This window comes from Protopterus annectens, chromosome 6.part0 (assembly GCF_019279795.1).
Source record: "Protopterus annectens isolate FY-2018-M chromosome 6.part0, PAN1.0, whole genome shotgun sequence".
Classification (NCBI taxonomy): Eukaryota; Metazoa; Chordata; order Ceratodontiformes; family Protopteridae; genus Protopterus; species Protopterus annectens.
In genome coordinates, this window is record NC_056737.1 from 573712252 (window position 1) to 573730724 (window position 18473).

Below are 18473 nucleotides of genomic sequence, written 5' to 3' on the forward strand. Positions count from 1 at the left end.
TCCAATGCTCAGCTCCTACTCAACCCAAGTAAGACAAAACTTCTCCTGTTCCAACCTTCCAAAGCCACCCAAAACACCCCCCACTTCAACATTCTCGCCAAAGACAATACCATCATCTCTCCATTAGAACACACAAAATTACTCAGAGTGGAAATAGACAACAAACTTAGATTTGACACCAACATAAGAAACTTGGTGCATTATATCAAAGCCACCAATTCCTAACCAAGGCGGCTAGAATCTCCATAGCCAGTTCCCAGCTAATCTCCACCCTACTCTATGCATCCCCCACACTTACTAACCTTAGACAGACCTACACAAGCTGGATGCTTGTTACACCAAAATTGCTAAATTTGCCACTGGAACCTCCTTACCGCAGCCATCATTGTGTCTCCCTTAAAGAACTAAACTGGCTAGAACTCCCACAACTCCTTCACTTTAATCAACTCACCCTCGCTCATAAACTTATTAACCACCCCCATAACATCCCTTCCCTTCAAACCCGTCTCCAACCCTATCACTCTAGTAGGCCCCTAAGATCAAGCAACAAAAATCAACTCACTGTTATCAAACCCAAAAACTCAGCAGGAGAAGCCATATTTTCATGTACCATATCTAAACTTTGGAACAATCTTCCACCCTCTATAACTACTCTAAATTCCAGCAGCCTTTTCACGACTGCGCTCAAATTCCACTTAAATTTGCACTGGCTTTGTACTTGTTCTAATCCAGACTAACCCCCCCACACACACCTAGACTCTTAACCCAACTATACTACCACCACCACTAACCACAGTCAGAATTAGCTAGTTGTCTTTACATACTTTAAAATTTACATACTTTAAAATCCTGTCTGACAACTTTGTTACTAATATTGTAAACGACAAGAAAATATCTTAACTTGCAACATTTACTGTATATACTGTTGATAATTAATATCTTGTTATTGTATTAAAGCCAACAACCTGTAATATTGTTTACTATTGCTGCAACTTTGTATCTTTGTTTATCATGTACACGATATGGAGCTTTTCTCCCCAGGAACCCACTGAAAAAGGACCTGTGTCCATTCGGAATTTCCTGGTAAACAAATGTAAATAAAATAAAATAAATAAAATAAATAATTTTCATAGTTGGCATCCATATCATCAGAAAAAGTCCATTGTAAAAGGACAATTGGCATGGGCCGCAAGAATGGTTAGCAGTGATAGTGAATTTTTGGAAAAAGTTAAGTTTATTTGGGACTCTTTATTAAAAGAGGTTACCCTGAGGTTTTATTGAACCAAATCAGTGAGGAGGTAAAAAGAAAATGTCTGGAAGGTACATGTAAGTCTATTTTAAGAGGTACAAGTTACATCAATAATGTACCCTTAGTATATAGTGTTAATAATGTGAAAGAAGATTTAGGCTTGACTTTTATTACCACCTTTAATCAGGATACCAGTAGTGTCATTAATGTTATTAAGAACAATTGGGATATACTGCAGTTTGACCAAAATGTGGCTCAAAAAGTGGGAAAAACACCAGAGTTTGTATTTAGAAGGGATAGGTCATTCAAGACTAAATTAGAAATGAGTAGTAATTTAAATGAAGGTAACACTAATATATTAGTAGGGAATTTCAAGTGTGGGATGTGCATATGTTGTTCTTATATCCTTGAAACTAAGGATGCATTTAGTTTGAATGGTAGGGACATTTGTATTAAGGGACGTTATATTTGTTCTAGTAAGAACTTAGTCTGCATGGCAAAGTGTCTAGCTTGTCCAATAGTTTGTATTGGAAAGACATGCAGACGTTTTAAGGATAGAATATGTGAGCATTTATTGGACATTAAGAATCATATTAGCTCACTAATGCCTTCAGCAGGCATATACATGCGCAGGGAGGTCATACTTTTGGTTTCCTAGTATTACAGCAAATAGTAAAAGACATCCAAGGTAGTGTGCTTGATGTACATCTAGATTTATGTGAACTTAAGTGGCAGTTGCGATTAAATGCAACCAAATTTCCAGGTGTTAATGAAAATGTCAGTATTTCAAGTGTGTTGAAATTAAAGAATATTTTAGGCTGAAATATTTTATATTTAGAATGCCTTGGGTTTAATGAGTTATTGAGTTAATTATGTATTGTGTTAATTGGTTTTAATGCTATTTAAGGGCTGGGTTGGAATAAGAGAATTGTTCTGAGGTCAAAAATTTTGCCAGGTGCAGGGTAAACATATTAGGAAATGTAGGGATGTTCTGTAAAACTGAACATTTGAGCAAAATTTGTCAGCAGTATGATCGATCATACTGCCAGTAACCATAAGTCTCAACTGTCAAGACTTCTGCAGAACATCCCTCCCTAATATTCCTTATATTTTTTCCCTTTCCTACATAAAATATGTTATTCGTGTACTAATCAATCATATTCCAAAAGAAAGCCTGGCTACTCAAGAATATGCTAGATTTTACAATGGGCACGCTGATAGGACTGGCCAATCAGTGTGCACTTTTTGAATATTAAACTCCTTTTATCATACACACAGTCCTTCTGCTATGTGTTCACAGTATAGTATTTGTTTTTGTTTGTAGGTTGCGGGGCATAACAAAATTAAAAATTGTCTAAAACAGTTAACTGGGTCGTCTTGCTTGCAGTGCATTGATGGGAGTAATGACAATTATTGTCTTAATTGTGACATGGCTGTGAGAGGCTGGAGGATATGCCTGCTTCACATGATGCATAGTATCTGGTAATTTAAAGTAGACGCATGCATTTTAATGTGACCTCTGGGTACATGAGTGCTTATATAATTGCAGGTGACTCATAAAATTTGGAAGAGCATCATTTGCTGTGGTGAAACATTTGGCAGTTACTCACCAAACCTGTAGCAGTTTGCACCAAACCACTCGCTTATCATATATGTACTAGTGTACATTTTGTTGAGTACTCCAGTACTAGATTTTAAGTGAATCACTAGCTTGCCAGATTGCAATGCAACAATCAGGTATGCTTATATCTGCAATGGGAGGTTTAAAAAATGGCATCCCAAATAATAGTTTCTGCTTGTATGATTTTTTTTTTCATTTTTACTCTATGCTTCAGTTTTACTAGCAGAATGATATAATACTTAGAAGACAATTGCTAACTAAGATCTTGTGTTTAGGCAAGATCCTTTATATTGGGTACACACGACTAGACTTTGGGTCAGTAGCCCAGTAACCACCTATGAACATAAAAGTGCTTGGACTATGATTAATTTTTTGTCTCTGTTGCCTCTGTTTGGAGTTTTCTTGTTCTACACCATCTGTGTGTTCTGTTGTAGTCCTTGGCGTCTTGTCAGTTGGTAATGCTACATCGTGTGTGTGTGTGTGTGTGTGTGTGTTTTGTACAGTGGGACTCGAGTCTCACCATGGTCTTGTTGGACCTTGTGCTTGTTGAGATGGGTTCCACCTTTTATGAACCATGACTGAATGAAAAGTGGGTGTAGAAAATTAGATGATTTGACACCCTGCATTAAAAATCAGTGCCCCTATGGCTGTACTGTAGAAATACACTCAGTGTAAGTGTACTACACTGAAGAAAGTGAACAATTTCTCTTTGTCACTTTAGTTTTTTTGCAGCAGTGGTTGGCGCTCACCTTTATTATTTTGCATATTATTTATTTTTTTATTTTTTTTGCCTTCTGTTGGAATAATCAAATCTTTTTTCCAGATGTGTTGGGCAAAGGCAGTTCTCTCAGCGCATTTTCTGTTACGGACCACCACCTTTTGTCATTTTAAATATGCAGCAGTGGAAGTCTGAAGAACTGGCTTACGTGCCTTACCATCTTGCATTATCCAGTCACAAGTAAGTAAATAATATGCAGTGACTGAATTCACTGGGTCTGAATATTAATATCCAAATGTAAAAGCCCTGGAAAGTAAGAAAATAATGTGATAAATGTAAGTGGTTTGAATTCAGATAAAAAAAAAAAAAAACACTGGGGCTAGTAAAGAAATAGAGTTATTAACAGTAGCGCTTGACGTTGTCATTTTCATTCATTCCTCAACTGTGAGTATCGGATCCACCTCAGTTACTTGTTCCAGATCCTCAGATCTAAACTCTCGAGCTCCTTCCTTTACTCATAATGCTCCGTCAGCCTAACATACCTCAGATTTCATTTGCCACCATATCGCTACAGAAGCAAATCCTCTCACCCTTGAGCTGTTGGTGTTTTTTTCTGGGTTAAAACAGTGAGTTTTTTTTATTTTTTTCCCTCCAGTAGGCTATTCCTGGGATTTCTGTCACTTTCTTCCCTTTATTTTAGCAATTTTCTTCCTTTAGTTGAGTCCTTTTTTTCCTTTCTTTAGCGAATTTGACTGAGACAGTGGTAATACTAGATCTGGTACTTTGGCTTTCTTTTCTCAGTCCTCTTTCTACCCTTTTTAGGGTATTGTTGACTACCATTGCTGGTAGTCTTTCTTGGCTTTCCGCTCTCAAAAAAAAAAAATACTGTATATAATTTTATTTCCATACTTGTAGTAATTTCTTTTTAGATGTGTGCTAGGGTGACTGATAAACCAACTGGCTTCAAGAAATGCATCTCCTGTAGGCACAAAATAGTGAATAGATGAATGAAGACTTGAAGGGCGACGCAAATAGTGAATTCAGATGTCCACAAGGAAAGCGTCTATTGTTTGGACACTGCCCATTTAGATGCAGATTGTTTAATTTGTGCTAGCTTAACAGGCCTCAGACTGACTGCAAGGTTTCTCCAGTTGCACTGATTGCTAGACAGGCCCAGGCTTTCCTCCCCAGTCCATCATATTTTGTTATCTTTTCAAAAACCTTTAAATAGAAAGATTTACAAAAGTAAATGGAAGAGGTTTGTTGGGCCCTTAAGAGGGATCAAAAATAAATGAAAGAGATTTGTGTTCTGGGCCCTTAAGAGGGATGTGGACCCCTTTTCTGACAGTATACCAGAAGTACTTCATTTTTTTGCTTCAATTTTCAATGACGTGGCTAACTTTTCTACTATTGAGTTCCACTTGGCTGCCATTTCAGACTTCCATCTACATGAAAATAATTCTTCCTTAGCCTTTCTCATGTTCTAACTCAAGGTCGCTTTGAATACTCAGCCAGTTCAGACCTCAAGTTTTTGTACATAGGTACATAGATTAGTACTAAGCTAACTGCCCTTGCGAGCCATTTTAAGCCTAGCCAATTATCCCTTGTGAGACTAAAACCCTGCACCCTGTGTTTGTAAGGCAAATACCTTAACCATTAGGCCACCCTCCCACAATGGCAGCCAAGTGGAACTCTTTTGTCTTGGAAAACCATTTCTCTAGTCACTATTCCATCAACTGTATGAGTATCTGAACTCTAGGCTCTATCTTCCAAACATCCTTATCTGGATTTCCACAAAGACAGGATTTCCTTGCGGACCAACCCATCTTTTTGTGCCAAAGGTAGCTTCAGAGTCTAATATTAACCAGATTATTAACCTCCCAGGTTTCTTTAAGACTTTTTCAAAAAAGGGAGAGTACATGCTCCATCTTTTGGATGTACATAGACAACTTCAATTTTATCTCCACAGAACCAAAGATTTCTGGAATGCTTATTTGTTTTTGTCCTTCTCACCTATCAGATTGGCAGGTCAGTTTCTAAAGTTACGGTGGTCAAATGGTTTAAAGATTGTATCACCTTTGTCTATAGTAAAATAGGATTGTCCTTGCCTATGCCTCCTAGAGACTGTATATTCAGCTTTTTGTTCAAGAGCTTCCATAGTTGACATTTGTGCAGCTGCCAGTTGGTCCAGTGCTCATATTTTTATTGCTCACTACAAACTGGATTTGGTTTCTAGGAACAGAGCTGCTTTTGGCTCTGCAGTACTCAGTAATATCCTTCCATGAGGACCACCCAAGGTTCATCTAGCTGAGGACTCTGTCTCATCAGTTAGGGAAGGAATGAAAATGACAACATCAGATAAAAAAGTTATATACTCACCGTATCATTACGTATGTGTTGTCCATTTTCATTCTTCCTCAACTTCCTGCCCTCCTAACTCCTTCACCCTTTGCTCCTGGAAAGGCGTAAGAGTACCACTTTGGGAATTGTTGTTCCTTGTTTGAACTCCGGCTCCTTTTCTTATTCTTTATCTTCCTGAATTCTCTTAAATTATTATCCATTGGGTCCTACGGGCAGCAAACATGATCTGAGGTATGTTAGGCTGGCAGGCTATTATGGGTAAAGGGAGGATCTCGAGAGTTTGGATCCTAGGATCTGGAAGAAGCAGCTAAGTCCAATCTGAGTCAGATTAGAGACTCAGCAGTTGTGGAAGAATAAAGATGGACAACACAGATGTAACATTATGGTGACTGCATAACTTAACATCCATTTGCCATCAGTTGCAAAAACATACGTGCACTGATTTTGTTTTAATTTGACATCCTTCATTATCACTGTTGCAGTATTCTTTATGCCTGGGATATCCTGGCGAGGATAATCAGACATCTGGTCAGCATACCAAAGCCTTTTTCCTCTTCCAGGCGACATACATCAGATGTATGTCCTACATGCAGGGCATAAGATATGCGATGTACAGTCGTCTAATCCCCAGAACTTCTTTTCTGCCAGTCCAAACACTACATTTGAATTCAGTCTGCAAGCTTTCCACCAAGTTGGTTCCACTACTGAGCCTTCTGCAGATAAGTGCCTCTTTGGGGTCTCTCCCTTTCTTTTTTCTACCTGTTACCTTAAGTCTTTGTGTCATCCAGGAAGGGAAAATGTGAGTGTGGGAGACAGATTCCCTATAAAGTTAGACATGAGCCTTACCTTTTTTTTTTTTGGATGCTACCCATGACCATACACAATGTGAGATCTGTCAGGCATTTTTCACTAAGACAGTCTGTCATGTTGTCTATATCTATTTACTTGTAGAACCAGCAGTTGAAGCTTTTGGCTCAGGGTACCATGACCAAATCTGTCTGCCTGACATTCAGCCTCTTAATAAGAAAACCAAAAATCTGAAAACTGATCCTACTGCTATCCATCCTCTAGTGAGCATTTCTGTCAGGTTGGAGGAAGAAACCAGGAACCATTTGGTATCACTGTAAGCTCTCATTGTTGCAACGCAATTGAATTCTTAACTGCATGCCCACTGAGGTTGTGCCTACATCTGGTGCAGATGTGGAGGGGGCTCTGTGGCTGATTATTTCGGATGTGCCTAGGTGCATTCCCCAAATACTTGTTGGAGAAGATGTCTGATACCCTCATTAGATATGGGCAAATAGATTCTCCTTGGTTTTCTGCTGTGCCTCCAGTGCTGGCTGCTGTCCCTTCAGTGCTGGCTCCCTTCCTGGATACATTCACTGACTCAACCTCCTGCCCCTAAGAAACCAGTCAGGTTCTATAAAGTTCCAGAAGTTCAACATTTTGTATATGAAAGCCCTTCCTGTGATCCTGTTATTTCTGTAGCTACTAATAAACCATCCAAGTTACTGTCTTTTTCTAAGCTTTTATCTTTTGATAAGAGCAGCCATGCCTTGGAGAGGTATGGTAAAAAAAAAGTATGTACATGTGCTACCTTAGTCTTCAGGGCTATGAATTAGGTTCATAGGATGATTCTAGGCTATTGGCCCAGAGGCCCTTATAAGCCTAGCCAAAAATTTTGCCCATGTTCCCACAAAGTCAGCACCTGTTTCCTCTGTTCAGCAGGGACACAGGTGGGATCACAGGGGTGTATTTTCTGCTTCCCATCCACTCATCCATGTTCCTCTTAAAGACGGCTAGAGAAGTACTATGCTTGACATGGAGAGGGAGTCTATCCCATAGATGGGGAGTCTTTGGGACAAAAATCTATTCAGCCAACAAGTTCTATTAATGTCACAGACCAGGTTGAGGTCTTGCGTGTGGGTTTTGTGAGCGGAGTTTGACTTAGGGATATGCAGCAACTCCATCTAGGCTGGGTCTGAGATGGCCTTGTATGCCAGACACAGGTCACATCTGAGCAGTCTGTATGAGACTGAGTAGAGGGACAGGGCTTTTAGCTTATCAGTATAGGACAGGTGTTCGAGACCCTGGATTTTCCTGGTCAGGAACCTCTGTGGTCTCGACAGTTGTTGCATGTGCTTGGCAAGGTGCATGCCGAAGGGGCATTGTACTCAATAGTGGGTCTGATAAGGGATGAGTACAGGGTGTTATGACCTCCTTGTTCCTGGATGAAATACTCTTACTTATGAGGTGGGCCATGTAGAAAGCCTTCCATACAACGGAGGCAACATGATGGTCAAAAAGACAGGTTGCTATCAACTTGGGTGCCCAACTCTCTCATGAGTGATTACGTACTTAGTACATTGTTATTAATGTATTAATTAGCAGGGACTCCATTTTCCCTAAAAATGGGGTAATGATGCATTTCTTGGCATTAAGTTTGAGGCCATGCCTCTGGCATCAGTCATTTGTTTGGGTAAGGCCCTTTTGGAGGATGTTCACATCACTAGGGGAGTTTAAGACAGCACCCAGCTTGCAGTCATCTGCAAACTTAGTCAACCACAGACCACTGGTTTTGGCTTGCACCTCAGAAAAGTATATCCCAAACAGTAGAGGCCCCAAGACCAATCCGTGGGGTACACCGCTCGTTGTGGGTCTACTATCAGAGGTGGCTTCCCCTGTTTTGACTGAGTGGGTTCTATCAGTGAGCTAGTTAGCTACCTGTCTGGTAACTTACAGGTTGATGCCTAGCTGAGAGAGTTTATCTATTATGCCTGAGTGGGAAATAGTGTTGAAGGCTTTGGTTAGGTCAAGGTAGGTGGTGTGCACCGTCTTCCCCTTGTCCATGGCTTTGGTGACTGTCAGTCAAGTATAACAGCCATGATGTCCCTTCAACCAAACCAAACTGTGTGGGGTCAAGTGTTTGGAGGTTGCCATTGTCCTTGTGTATAAGATCCATGATAATGCATTCCATGGCCTTGCAGATCAGGCTAGTTAGGCTGATGGGCCTGTAATTGTCTGGGTCAGTGGATGCTCCACCTTTGTGCCGAGGGATCACAGTGGCTGTCTTTTATTCGGCAGGGACAAAGCAGGTGCTCTGAATTTAGTGGAATAAGGTGCCTAATGGAGCTGACAGTTTAGGCCTGAGTTCATGTAGGATACAGCTAGGGATGTTGTCTGGTCCCATGGAGACTGTATTTTTTGCCTTTGAGAGGGCATTGAACACCTGCTCCCTGGTGATGAGGGGAGGGGGTCAGGTTCCTGGGATGTCCTGGTTTATGATGGGGGGGACAGGGGGCGAAGTTTTCACTGAACCTGTCTGCCAGTAGGTTGACTGTATCTACGGCATTTATGCATGTGGTGTTATTGACAACCATTTCAGAGCAGATTTGGGTGTTACCTCTCAGACTGCAGATGTATGTGAAGAAGGTCTTTTGATTGTCCTTAGTGGATGTGGCCAATATGGACTCAAAGTTAGCCTTAGAGGATTTCACCAGTGACCTTATTTGCTTGTTCAGACAAAAGAGAGGCTGCTTCCAACTTAGCATCTGGTCTTTCTTGGTCCTGGACAGCAATTTTTTCATTTTATTATACAGTTTGTTTATTGCTGGTGTCCACCAGACAGGTTTACTCTTCCTTGAGGAAGATAATTTGGTCCTGTCAGGTATTGCTGAGTCCATACAGCTATGTAGGTGCTCATATAGTTTTTTGGTGTAGGCTTGGACATTAGTGCTAGTTCCTACTGAAGGGACGGTGGCTGAGAAGTTGCTTATACCTGCTCTCAGGAGATTGTAGTCAGCTTTGGAAAAGTTTTTTTTTGTTTGACTCTGATAGGGGAGGGGGGGTCAGGGGAGATGGAGACTTCAAAGGTGATCGCTTTATGGTCAAATCTTACCAAGGAGGATGAACTGTAGGCGTGCTACACTGGCTACTTATGTTGGTTAGTACCAGTTCCAGGATATTTTCACCTCTCTTAGGGGTGTGAACCAGCTGATCCAGTGCATTGACATTGACAAAGTCAAGAAATCTCTGGGCGTTCATGCTTGGGCTAGAATAGGTCTCCCACTCTATGATTTGGTAGTTAAAGTCACCCAGGATCAGGGTAGAGAGCTGACTCTTGATGAATTCAAGTAAGTCCAGATAGGTGGAGTGGGTGTTTTGAGTCATGGTTGGGGGTCTGTAGCTAGCTATAATTTGAATAGGTGTTTTGTCAACACTTAACTGCACTTGGAGTATCTCCTGTATGTCATACCGTTTGACCAGCCTGTAGGTGTGCATGTCTTTGATAATATTGAAACTCTACCTCCTTTGGCTTTGTAGCCCTCCATTTGGGGTCTGAAAGTAGGATGGTACCAGACCCATATGACTAAGTATGTCCTGGCTGTTCTCTCCCATCTTGGGGGCATTATGGCTGACTTGCCAGACTCGGAGGGTAAGACTTCTCCCATTTTGCTTTTGAGCTGTGCTTCTCAAGTGACTCATCATTCTGTTAAATGTATCTATGATACTGCTGATGCCTCCTCCAAGGCAGTTGCATCTAGATCTGTTATGAGAAGGTATTCTTGGTTATGCCCCCAGGCTCTGCCTGAAGTCATAAAGGCCGAATTATTGGATTTTTCCCTTAGACAATCAGAATCTCTTTGGCACTGCTGCAGTTGAAGTATTTAAGACCCTTCACAATGAAAGGTAAAGCTATTCAGGATTTGATATGAATATTTGTCTCTCTCCTGTTCCTAAGTTTCAGAGAAATTCCTTTTTAAGCCTTGTTTTGTTCATAAGCAGCTTAAACAGCTTTCTAGGGGCATGAGGACTTCTAGGAGAATTTTTCAAGACAAGCCTTCTTAGGGTGCAAAGTGGCATAAGCCTTCTTTCCTTGACAAAACTGGTACTGTTTAACATTCAGCTGTTCCTACCCCTCAACCAGATTTCTCTGTCCCTCAGGCTGACTCTTTATTTTTCTGTTTGGCAACAGATAACTACAAATGCTTAGGTACTTTCCATTATCCAAAATGTTTATTTTATGGCTTGGGAGTCCCTTCCACCATTTTCAGGCTTTCCTTGGCCTCCTGCTTGTCAGCTCCCACATTTTTTTTTGAATCTGCAGGATATGATGGTTCAGAAAATGATCCAACCTGCCTCTTGTCTCAGCAGGTAATAGGATTTCATTCCAGGATGTTTGTGGTTCCCAGGAAGGAGGGGTTGTGGAGGACCATTTTTAGACCTGTCTTTTCTCAACACCTTTCTAATGGTTCCTTCCTTCTGGATTTTGTCTCTTAAGACACTTTTCCCGCAATTGCTTTCTTAAGACTTTCTGATATCCCTGGATTTGAAGGATGCTTACCTCCGCATTCCCATATTCACCCTTACTTCAGGGAATTGTTAAATTTCTGTGTTTCTTCCTCTCATTATCAGTTCTCTGATTTGTCTTTTAGTCTTTCTACAGCTCTGAGGGCCTTTACCTAATGTCTGGCCCCTGTGGTAGCCTTCTACATACTTCAAGGAATTCAGATATTCCCTTATTTGGATGACCTTTTGATTTCAAGCCCTCTCTTAGCAGCTCATGCTTTGTGATGTACAGTTCACTATACTTCTTTGCAGTGTGGGGTTCACTCTAAGTCTCAGTCTGTGTTAACTCCCTGTCAGGACCAAGTATTTCGGGATTGCAAGATTCAAACCATTCCAATGCTGGCTTGCCTCCCAAGGTCCTCTCCTTGACGGCTCATTTCCAGTCGCTTCTTTCTCTTCCAGTCCTTCTTGTGGGGGAATTTCTCCAACCTGTGGAGTACATGGCATCCACCATTCCCATGGTTCCCTTTGCCAGACTCCACTTGATGAAATGTCAGTAGAATCTCAAAGCTTTTTGGCTCCATCACTGCTCCCCTCTTGGAGTATCTGGTTCTTGCCTTTCTGTGTCTCAAGCTTGAGCTCCACTGATGGATTCACTACATTTCTCTGAATCTAGGTCTGCTTTTTCAGTTTTTTTTCTGAAGAAGTTCATGAAGAATAAATTTGAACGAAAGTACTAAAGAATAGTATTTGCTCCTTCATTCCATCTACAGCTTTTGGTTTGAGATGACAACTCTACTTCTAGTTCTCCAGGCTTTTCATTCCCTTTGGATTCCAGGTCCTTTAAAAGTTTTTACAGTCAGTACTGTAGTCACGTGCTACATCAGCAAGCAAAGGGGGCACAAAATATTACCTTCTTTGCAGGCTGGCTTTTCAGGCTTGTGATTTTGCAGTCTGCCATCACTAAGTTCTTCTGGCAGTCTGCATTCTTTCAGAGCATAATATGGTGGCAGACCCTTTGAGCAGGTCCAGGACAAATCCTCATGAGTGGAACTTCACTGGGAGGTCTTCATATACATTGTAGTAGGGTACTCCTTAGATAGATCTTTTTGCCTTCCCTCTGAACAGACAACTTCCCCATTTCTGTCCAAATGCCACGTCATCTGGCTTGGAAAATGGACACCATGTCTTTTTTTTGAAAGGGAATGTTGCTGTATGCCTATCTCCCTCTTCCTCTACTGCCAAAGATCATGCCCAAGATTATGTTGGACATAACCAGAAGCTTGCTGTTGACTCCTTTTTGGCCCAGATAGCACTGGTTCCCCTTTCTATTTCATCTGGTCAGGGGCAATCATTGCAAGTTCCAAAAAAAAGAAAGAAAACGGAGGCTAAACAAATCACGCCAGTCAAATGGATACAATTCTTTTACTCAGTTAGCGCTTTCATGCAAGACACTGCTTGCACTTCTTCAGACAAAGTAAAAATGAAGCACTTTACATTTTATAATAATAAGTGCTTGAACCAAACCCACAGTTAATTAAATAATTAATTAGTTTACCCAATTAAGTCAACAATTCAGCAACCATACAGATCCTGACTTAAAGAAATAAACATACATAAAAAGATGTTGGTGTAAAAAATCACGAACACCCATTAACCAAACCAAATGCCTAGCATATACTTATAAAATATGATTCATTTAAAATGTTATCATATCTTAAATTTAAATTCAAATTAAGTTCATTGTATATATATTGTATGTATTATGTATTTTATTATAATATATTATGTCCAAAACCAAGTCCGTTTCTAAATGTACAACCAAATAAACTACATATTGTTAACAGAAAATAAAATATTGGAATATTGAATCATTGAAATATTTTAAAAAAAGATCATTTATATATACAAATGTTACACATTAAAAATTCCACTATCTCTCTAAAGCTTTAATATTAAGCAGACATTTAATAGAACATGCATCATTAATGCCCGGATAAATGTGGGCATTAGTTTTTAGCTGCCAAAGAAGTTCACATTCTTGTAATTTCAAATACCATGGCCCCCCTCTAGGATTTTTGTCAACCTTTTCTACTATATTAAACAAGAAACTATGAGAGTCGTTGTCCATAACATGCTTAGCTAAAGCATTTGCAGAGTTTTTTCTAGATATAGCATACAAATGCTCATAGATTCTGTTCTTAAATAATCTTTCGGTTTTACCGAAATAGTAAGCAGGACATTCTTTGCATTTTGCAAGGTAAACAACTCCTTGGGTCTCGCAGTTGTATATGATAACATTTTAAATGAATCATATTTTATAAGTATATGCTAGGCATTTGGTTTGGTTAATGGGTGTTCGTGATTTTTTACACCAACATCTTTTTATGTATGTTTATTTCTTTAAGTCAGGATCTGTATGGTTGCTGAATTGTTGAGACTTAATTGGGTAAACTAATTAATTATTTAATTAACTGTGGGTTTGGTTCAAGCACTTATTATTATAAAATGTAAAGTGCTTCATTTTTACTTTGTCTGAAGAAGTGCAAGCAGTGTCTTGCATGAAAGCGCTAACTGAGTAAAAGAATTGTATCCATTTGACTGGCGTGATTTGTTTAGCCTCCGTTTTCTTTCTTTTTTTTGGAGTTTGAGAATTTTTACTTTGTTCAATCATTGCAAGTTGTTACCTCACTGGATGGATCTTCTCAGGCAAGAAAAAAACACAACAGATATGTGAGAAGATGGCTGTCCCCAGCATTAAGGCAGAAGACCAGCTTCACTTTAAAAACATTTAAACATTGCGGTATTAAGCAACAGTAATAAATAGTCCAAAACTTCAGATGTTAATTCCTCTTCTATGAAGGTACTGAAGAAACAAACTCAAACAGACTTGGTCAAAGGAATAACTCGGCTTTAATGCATGATTAGTACTGTCATCCACTAAATGGACTTCATCAGATCAATTTTTCAAAAGCAGCTTTAACCCATGGAAAACTAACACACACACACACACACACACACACACACACACACACACACACAAACACGTATATATATCATAGGAGGTTACTAGACTGTTGGCCCTAAGGCCGCAATAAGCCTAGCCATGTTATACCCTTGTTCTCTTATGGACCAAGATATATAGTCTGTTTGCATGAATCTAAGATAAGCACTGGCTGCCCATGTCTAAAAGGGACATAGGTGAAACCCCAGTGTAAATTTATGGTTTATATATGGTTTATGTAAACCATAAATTATTATAAGTCATGATTGACAACCTCATACATAGTTATGAGCCAAGCCTACAACTAAAAGTTGGCCTGATGTAACAGAAGTCATTTTTTTTTACAATCCAAATTAAATAAGAAACAGAGAACTAATAAAACGAAGTCCAAACAAACTGAAGTGCAGAACTTGTAATTAACTCCTACTCTGTCTCCAGATAGGGACAATGTGTCATACAACTCTCTTCACTAAAGGCTATTTAGCACCAAGGTGAAAACAAGATCCTTCCAAAAAAAATGATAAACTAAAAAAAACTACAAAGAATCAAAAAAAAAAAAAAAAAAGAAAGAAAGAAAGAAATCTGGGCTTAAGTGAAGAAGGATCTGTGTGTGTGCATGTGTGTGTGAGACAACAGGAACATGACTCAGGGAAAACAGCACCTACTATAGTAACCTTGGAAAAGATGTGATATAAAGAAACATCATAGATAAAAATACAGTCAAAATAAAAAAACTGTAATAAGTTTATTAAAAACTAATAAGATTTAGGTATATGAATTTATACAGTATCTGTTTGAGCTTAGTACTATCTGTATATACATCGTACCTTTATTCCTAGCCTCTAGCTAGATATTGGTATATCTGTTCATTACTATGTTTCATATTGTATGTAAAGCTAATGTTTGCTGCAGTATGTATTATTTGCTGTTGTATGTATATTCAGTTGTTCTTCATATACTCTGCTGCTCATTTATTGTTCAGTGGAGCTTTTCTCCCTGGGCCTCCACTGAAAAAGGACCTGTGTCCAGTTGGAATTTCCCAGTAAACAAATGTAAATCAATAAAAAAAACAAAAAAGTGCTTTCACCCATAGGGCTTCATCAAATCAATGTTAAAATTGAAATCTATAAAAAACAATCATACACTAAAAATAAAATAAAAGCAAAAATGTGTAGAGAAAATGTAAATGACTATGCATGTGTATATGTTGTAGTGGAACAGAAAACAAGCAGAAACCATCAAAAATACAGGCAAGACAAGGGATCTCTCATTCACTCTCATTTGTCTACCCATCAGTTGACACTTTGGGTGATAGGGTTTTGACTCCATTTAGGCACCAGTTTTCTGAGGACATGCTTTACGTTTTGCGGGAGGCCAAAAAACGTACTAGTAGGAAATCATATGTGACTAAATGGAAGAGATTTTCTATTTGGTGTCTCAAGCATGATCTGGACCGTTTTTCTCTGGGTTTCCTATGGTCCTTTGTTATTTGTGTGAGTTGCTCAGTTGTGGCTTGGCATATTCATTTGGTGAAGTTCATTTGTCAGCCATTTCCACTTGTCTGCCTTTGAATTCACCTTTTTCTTCTAGTTTTTGACGTCAAATAATTTTTAAAAGTTGTTTTTTTATGTTCAGCCTCCAAGAAAGCATATTCCTCCTCCTTTGGATCTTAATTTTGTTCTTGAGAAATTGGCCTAGTCTCCTTTAGAGCCTGCAGCAGCTTCTTCCATACAACATTGTACTTGAAAGACTGTATGGTCTGTGGCTGTTACTTTTATCGAGAGGGTCTCTGAACTTTAAGCACTTGTGGCAGTTCCACCTTTTTTTTCACAAGAACAGTGTGCCTCTTTGTATCAATCCTTTTCTTTTATGCCCAAGGTGGTTAAGGATTTGTCCTTGAATCAGTACATTCATCTTCCTTTTTTCCCTTCTCCAAAGAATTTCAGTGAGAGGGTTCTTCATACCTTGGATGTACATGGACAGCTCAGATATTACTTGAGCAAGACAGAACATATCAGGAAATCTGAGCAGCCTTTTGTTTCCTTTCATGACAAGGATTTGGGTTTTGTGGTATCTAAGCAAAACATCTCCTCCTGGATTTCTACGGCCATTTCTTTTTGCTTTTCATTTTATGGCAGATTTCTTCCTCTGTTTGTGGTCATTCTACCAGGGCAGTGGCCTCTTCTGGTATTTATTTTTCAAGGATGTAGATACTAGATCGATCTTGGATGCTGCTAGTTGGTCTTCTGTTCACACTTTTACCACACATTGCAAATTGGATGTCATTTCTAAGGTCAAGGTGAGTTTTGCCAGGGTCATCCTTCATGGGTTTTTGGAAGGCTCTTCTGTGGCTTCCTCCTCCCATACTTTACAGTAGCTTTTGTAAATCCCCCAGGAGTAAGGAATACTACAACAGTGAAAAGAAGGAATAGTACAGTTATGTAAGATCTTACCATAACAGTAGATGTCCTACTTCTCACTGTTGGAGTATTTCTTACTCTTGTGGTATCCTGCAGAAGCTAGCTGAATGTTCTGTCAGGATACCAATGCCTTTACATCTTCCTGGTGCCATGCTCCAGAAAGATGGCTTGTATGCAAGGGGTAAGATACATATGTGATGTACAAGTGCCTAATCCTTAGAACTGAGGTGCCCACAAGAGCTAGAGCAACCCCAGAGGAAAGTAATAACACGTACATCGATGAAGCAAAAAAGACCACCACAGCCAGAAAGAAAAACGGGAATTAACAAAGGGTAGGAGGAAGAGACAGAATACTGCAACAGTGAGAAGTAGGTCATCTACTGGTCTTAGACAACTGTACTGTTCTACTGCCTTTATCCATATTTTAACTGTATACACTTTTTTATTTTCTGAACATGCACCTTTTCATTCTCACCTTCTGAAGAAATGTTTTAATTTTTTAAGTTTGAAGACCTTTCAAAAGGTTACTTTGCCTGTAGTAATGTCAATAAAGAAGCACAAGTGATGTATACAAATGCAGTTGTTTTATTTACCAGGACAGCTTGGTGTAAAATAGGTTTATCTGCAGTGTTTTAATTTAATGTACTGCATCACTTTAAGTGTCAGTTTCACCTTCTTTTTCTGTATTTTATTATATGGCAAGAGACTCAGTGCAGGAAAAACAACTTGTCTGTTTCATTATTACATAATTGCAATTTTTATTGGTGTGAATCATTGAATATGAATTATTAACTGCAAGTAAACATTGTGTGTTTTATTTCTGAGGCTTTAGCAATTTCTTTGCTATGAGTTAGATCGCTAACTTGCCTTTGCTTGTTTAAACCAATTTATGTTACGTGGTAGAGAGAAAATAACAACTAATGTGTGTAATTTTATTTTCTCATCTAGGCCTGCTTCAGACTCATTGCATGCTAAGTGTAGTGCCTTGTCTTTAATTGTGTGCTTTACTAAATACAAGTCAGTTAGTATCAGTTCTGACACAGTAGTGTACCTTCAATTTAAATTTGTAATTCCCTTCTTCTCGAGTTTGTCATTTTGGAGTCCAACTGAACAATTGTCTTCATGATATGTGCATAGTCAGGACAAATTAATTTGTCATAGAGCAGGCCTAGTCTTTGCTATATGTCTTTCTTTTCTAACATTCTTCATTAAGTTATGTACACTGTCTGAATGCTGAGCATTCTGCATCTTTTTTTTTTTTCTAAACGTATAACAGGAATTTTTTTTTTTTTGCCGTCTTCAGTTGAACGTAAGACCGAATTCAGAGTCTTCTTTCAACTGTAAATAAAAAACACAGAGACTAGAAAGGCCAGCAGCTTATCCTTGTGGCAACTGTTCAGTTTGTCCTTATATTACTACAGAGATAGGTAGAATCAGTCATAAGATGTTTAATATTATGGCATCATTTGTTGTTATAGTGTGATATATGCCTTAATATGTCCTTGTTAGTTAGCCTCTGCTGGTGAAACCAAAAGGAAAATGGAAGCACATATATGGAGCATGTCTTAGGAATAAAGAATAAAATTAATCAGAGTCCTGTAGCACCTAGCTTTTAGAGGAACATAATTATGATACTTCTTTCTCAAAATATACTGATTTTGGATTGCAAACAGAACTCCTTCACACAGTTTGTGCTTCTTCCCTATCTTCCATAGTGCACTGCCTCTCCTTACCCACCTCAACTCTCAAGTACAGCTGTTCACATATAGACATTATCTTTGCAGCTGGAGCATTTCAGATCTGCAGAATAG

At 39.1% G+C, this 18473-nt stretch overlaps 1 protein-coding gene across 4 annotated transcripts in view; it reads left to right on the forward strand.

Moving 5' to 3' along the window:
* Positions 1-18473, forward strand: part of CCHR6.PART0H14orf28 (chromosome chr6.part0 C14orf28 homolog) — a 522108-nt gene that overhangs the window by 415119 nt on the left and 88516 nt on the right. For 3 of the 4 annotated variants that reach the window (XM_044074252.1, XM_044074254.1, XM_044074253.1), the window contains one exon: positions 3694-3828. The exons of the other annotated variant lie outside the window; for it this stretch is intronic. In XM_044074252.1, the coding sequence (XP_043930187.1) occupies positions 3694-3828 (135 nt within the window). The remainder of the gene's footprint in view (positions 1-3693; positions 3829-18473) is intronic. 4 annotated transcript variants of the gene reach the window in all.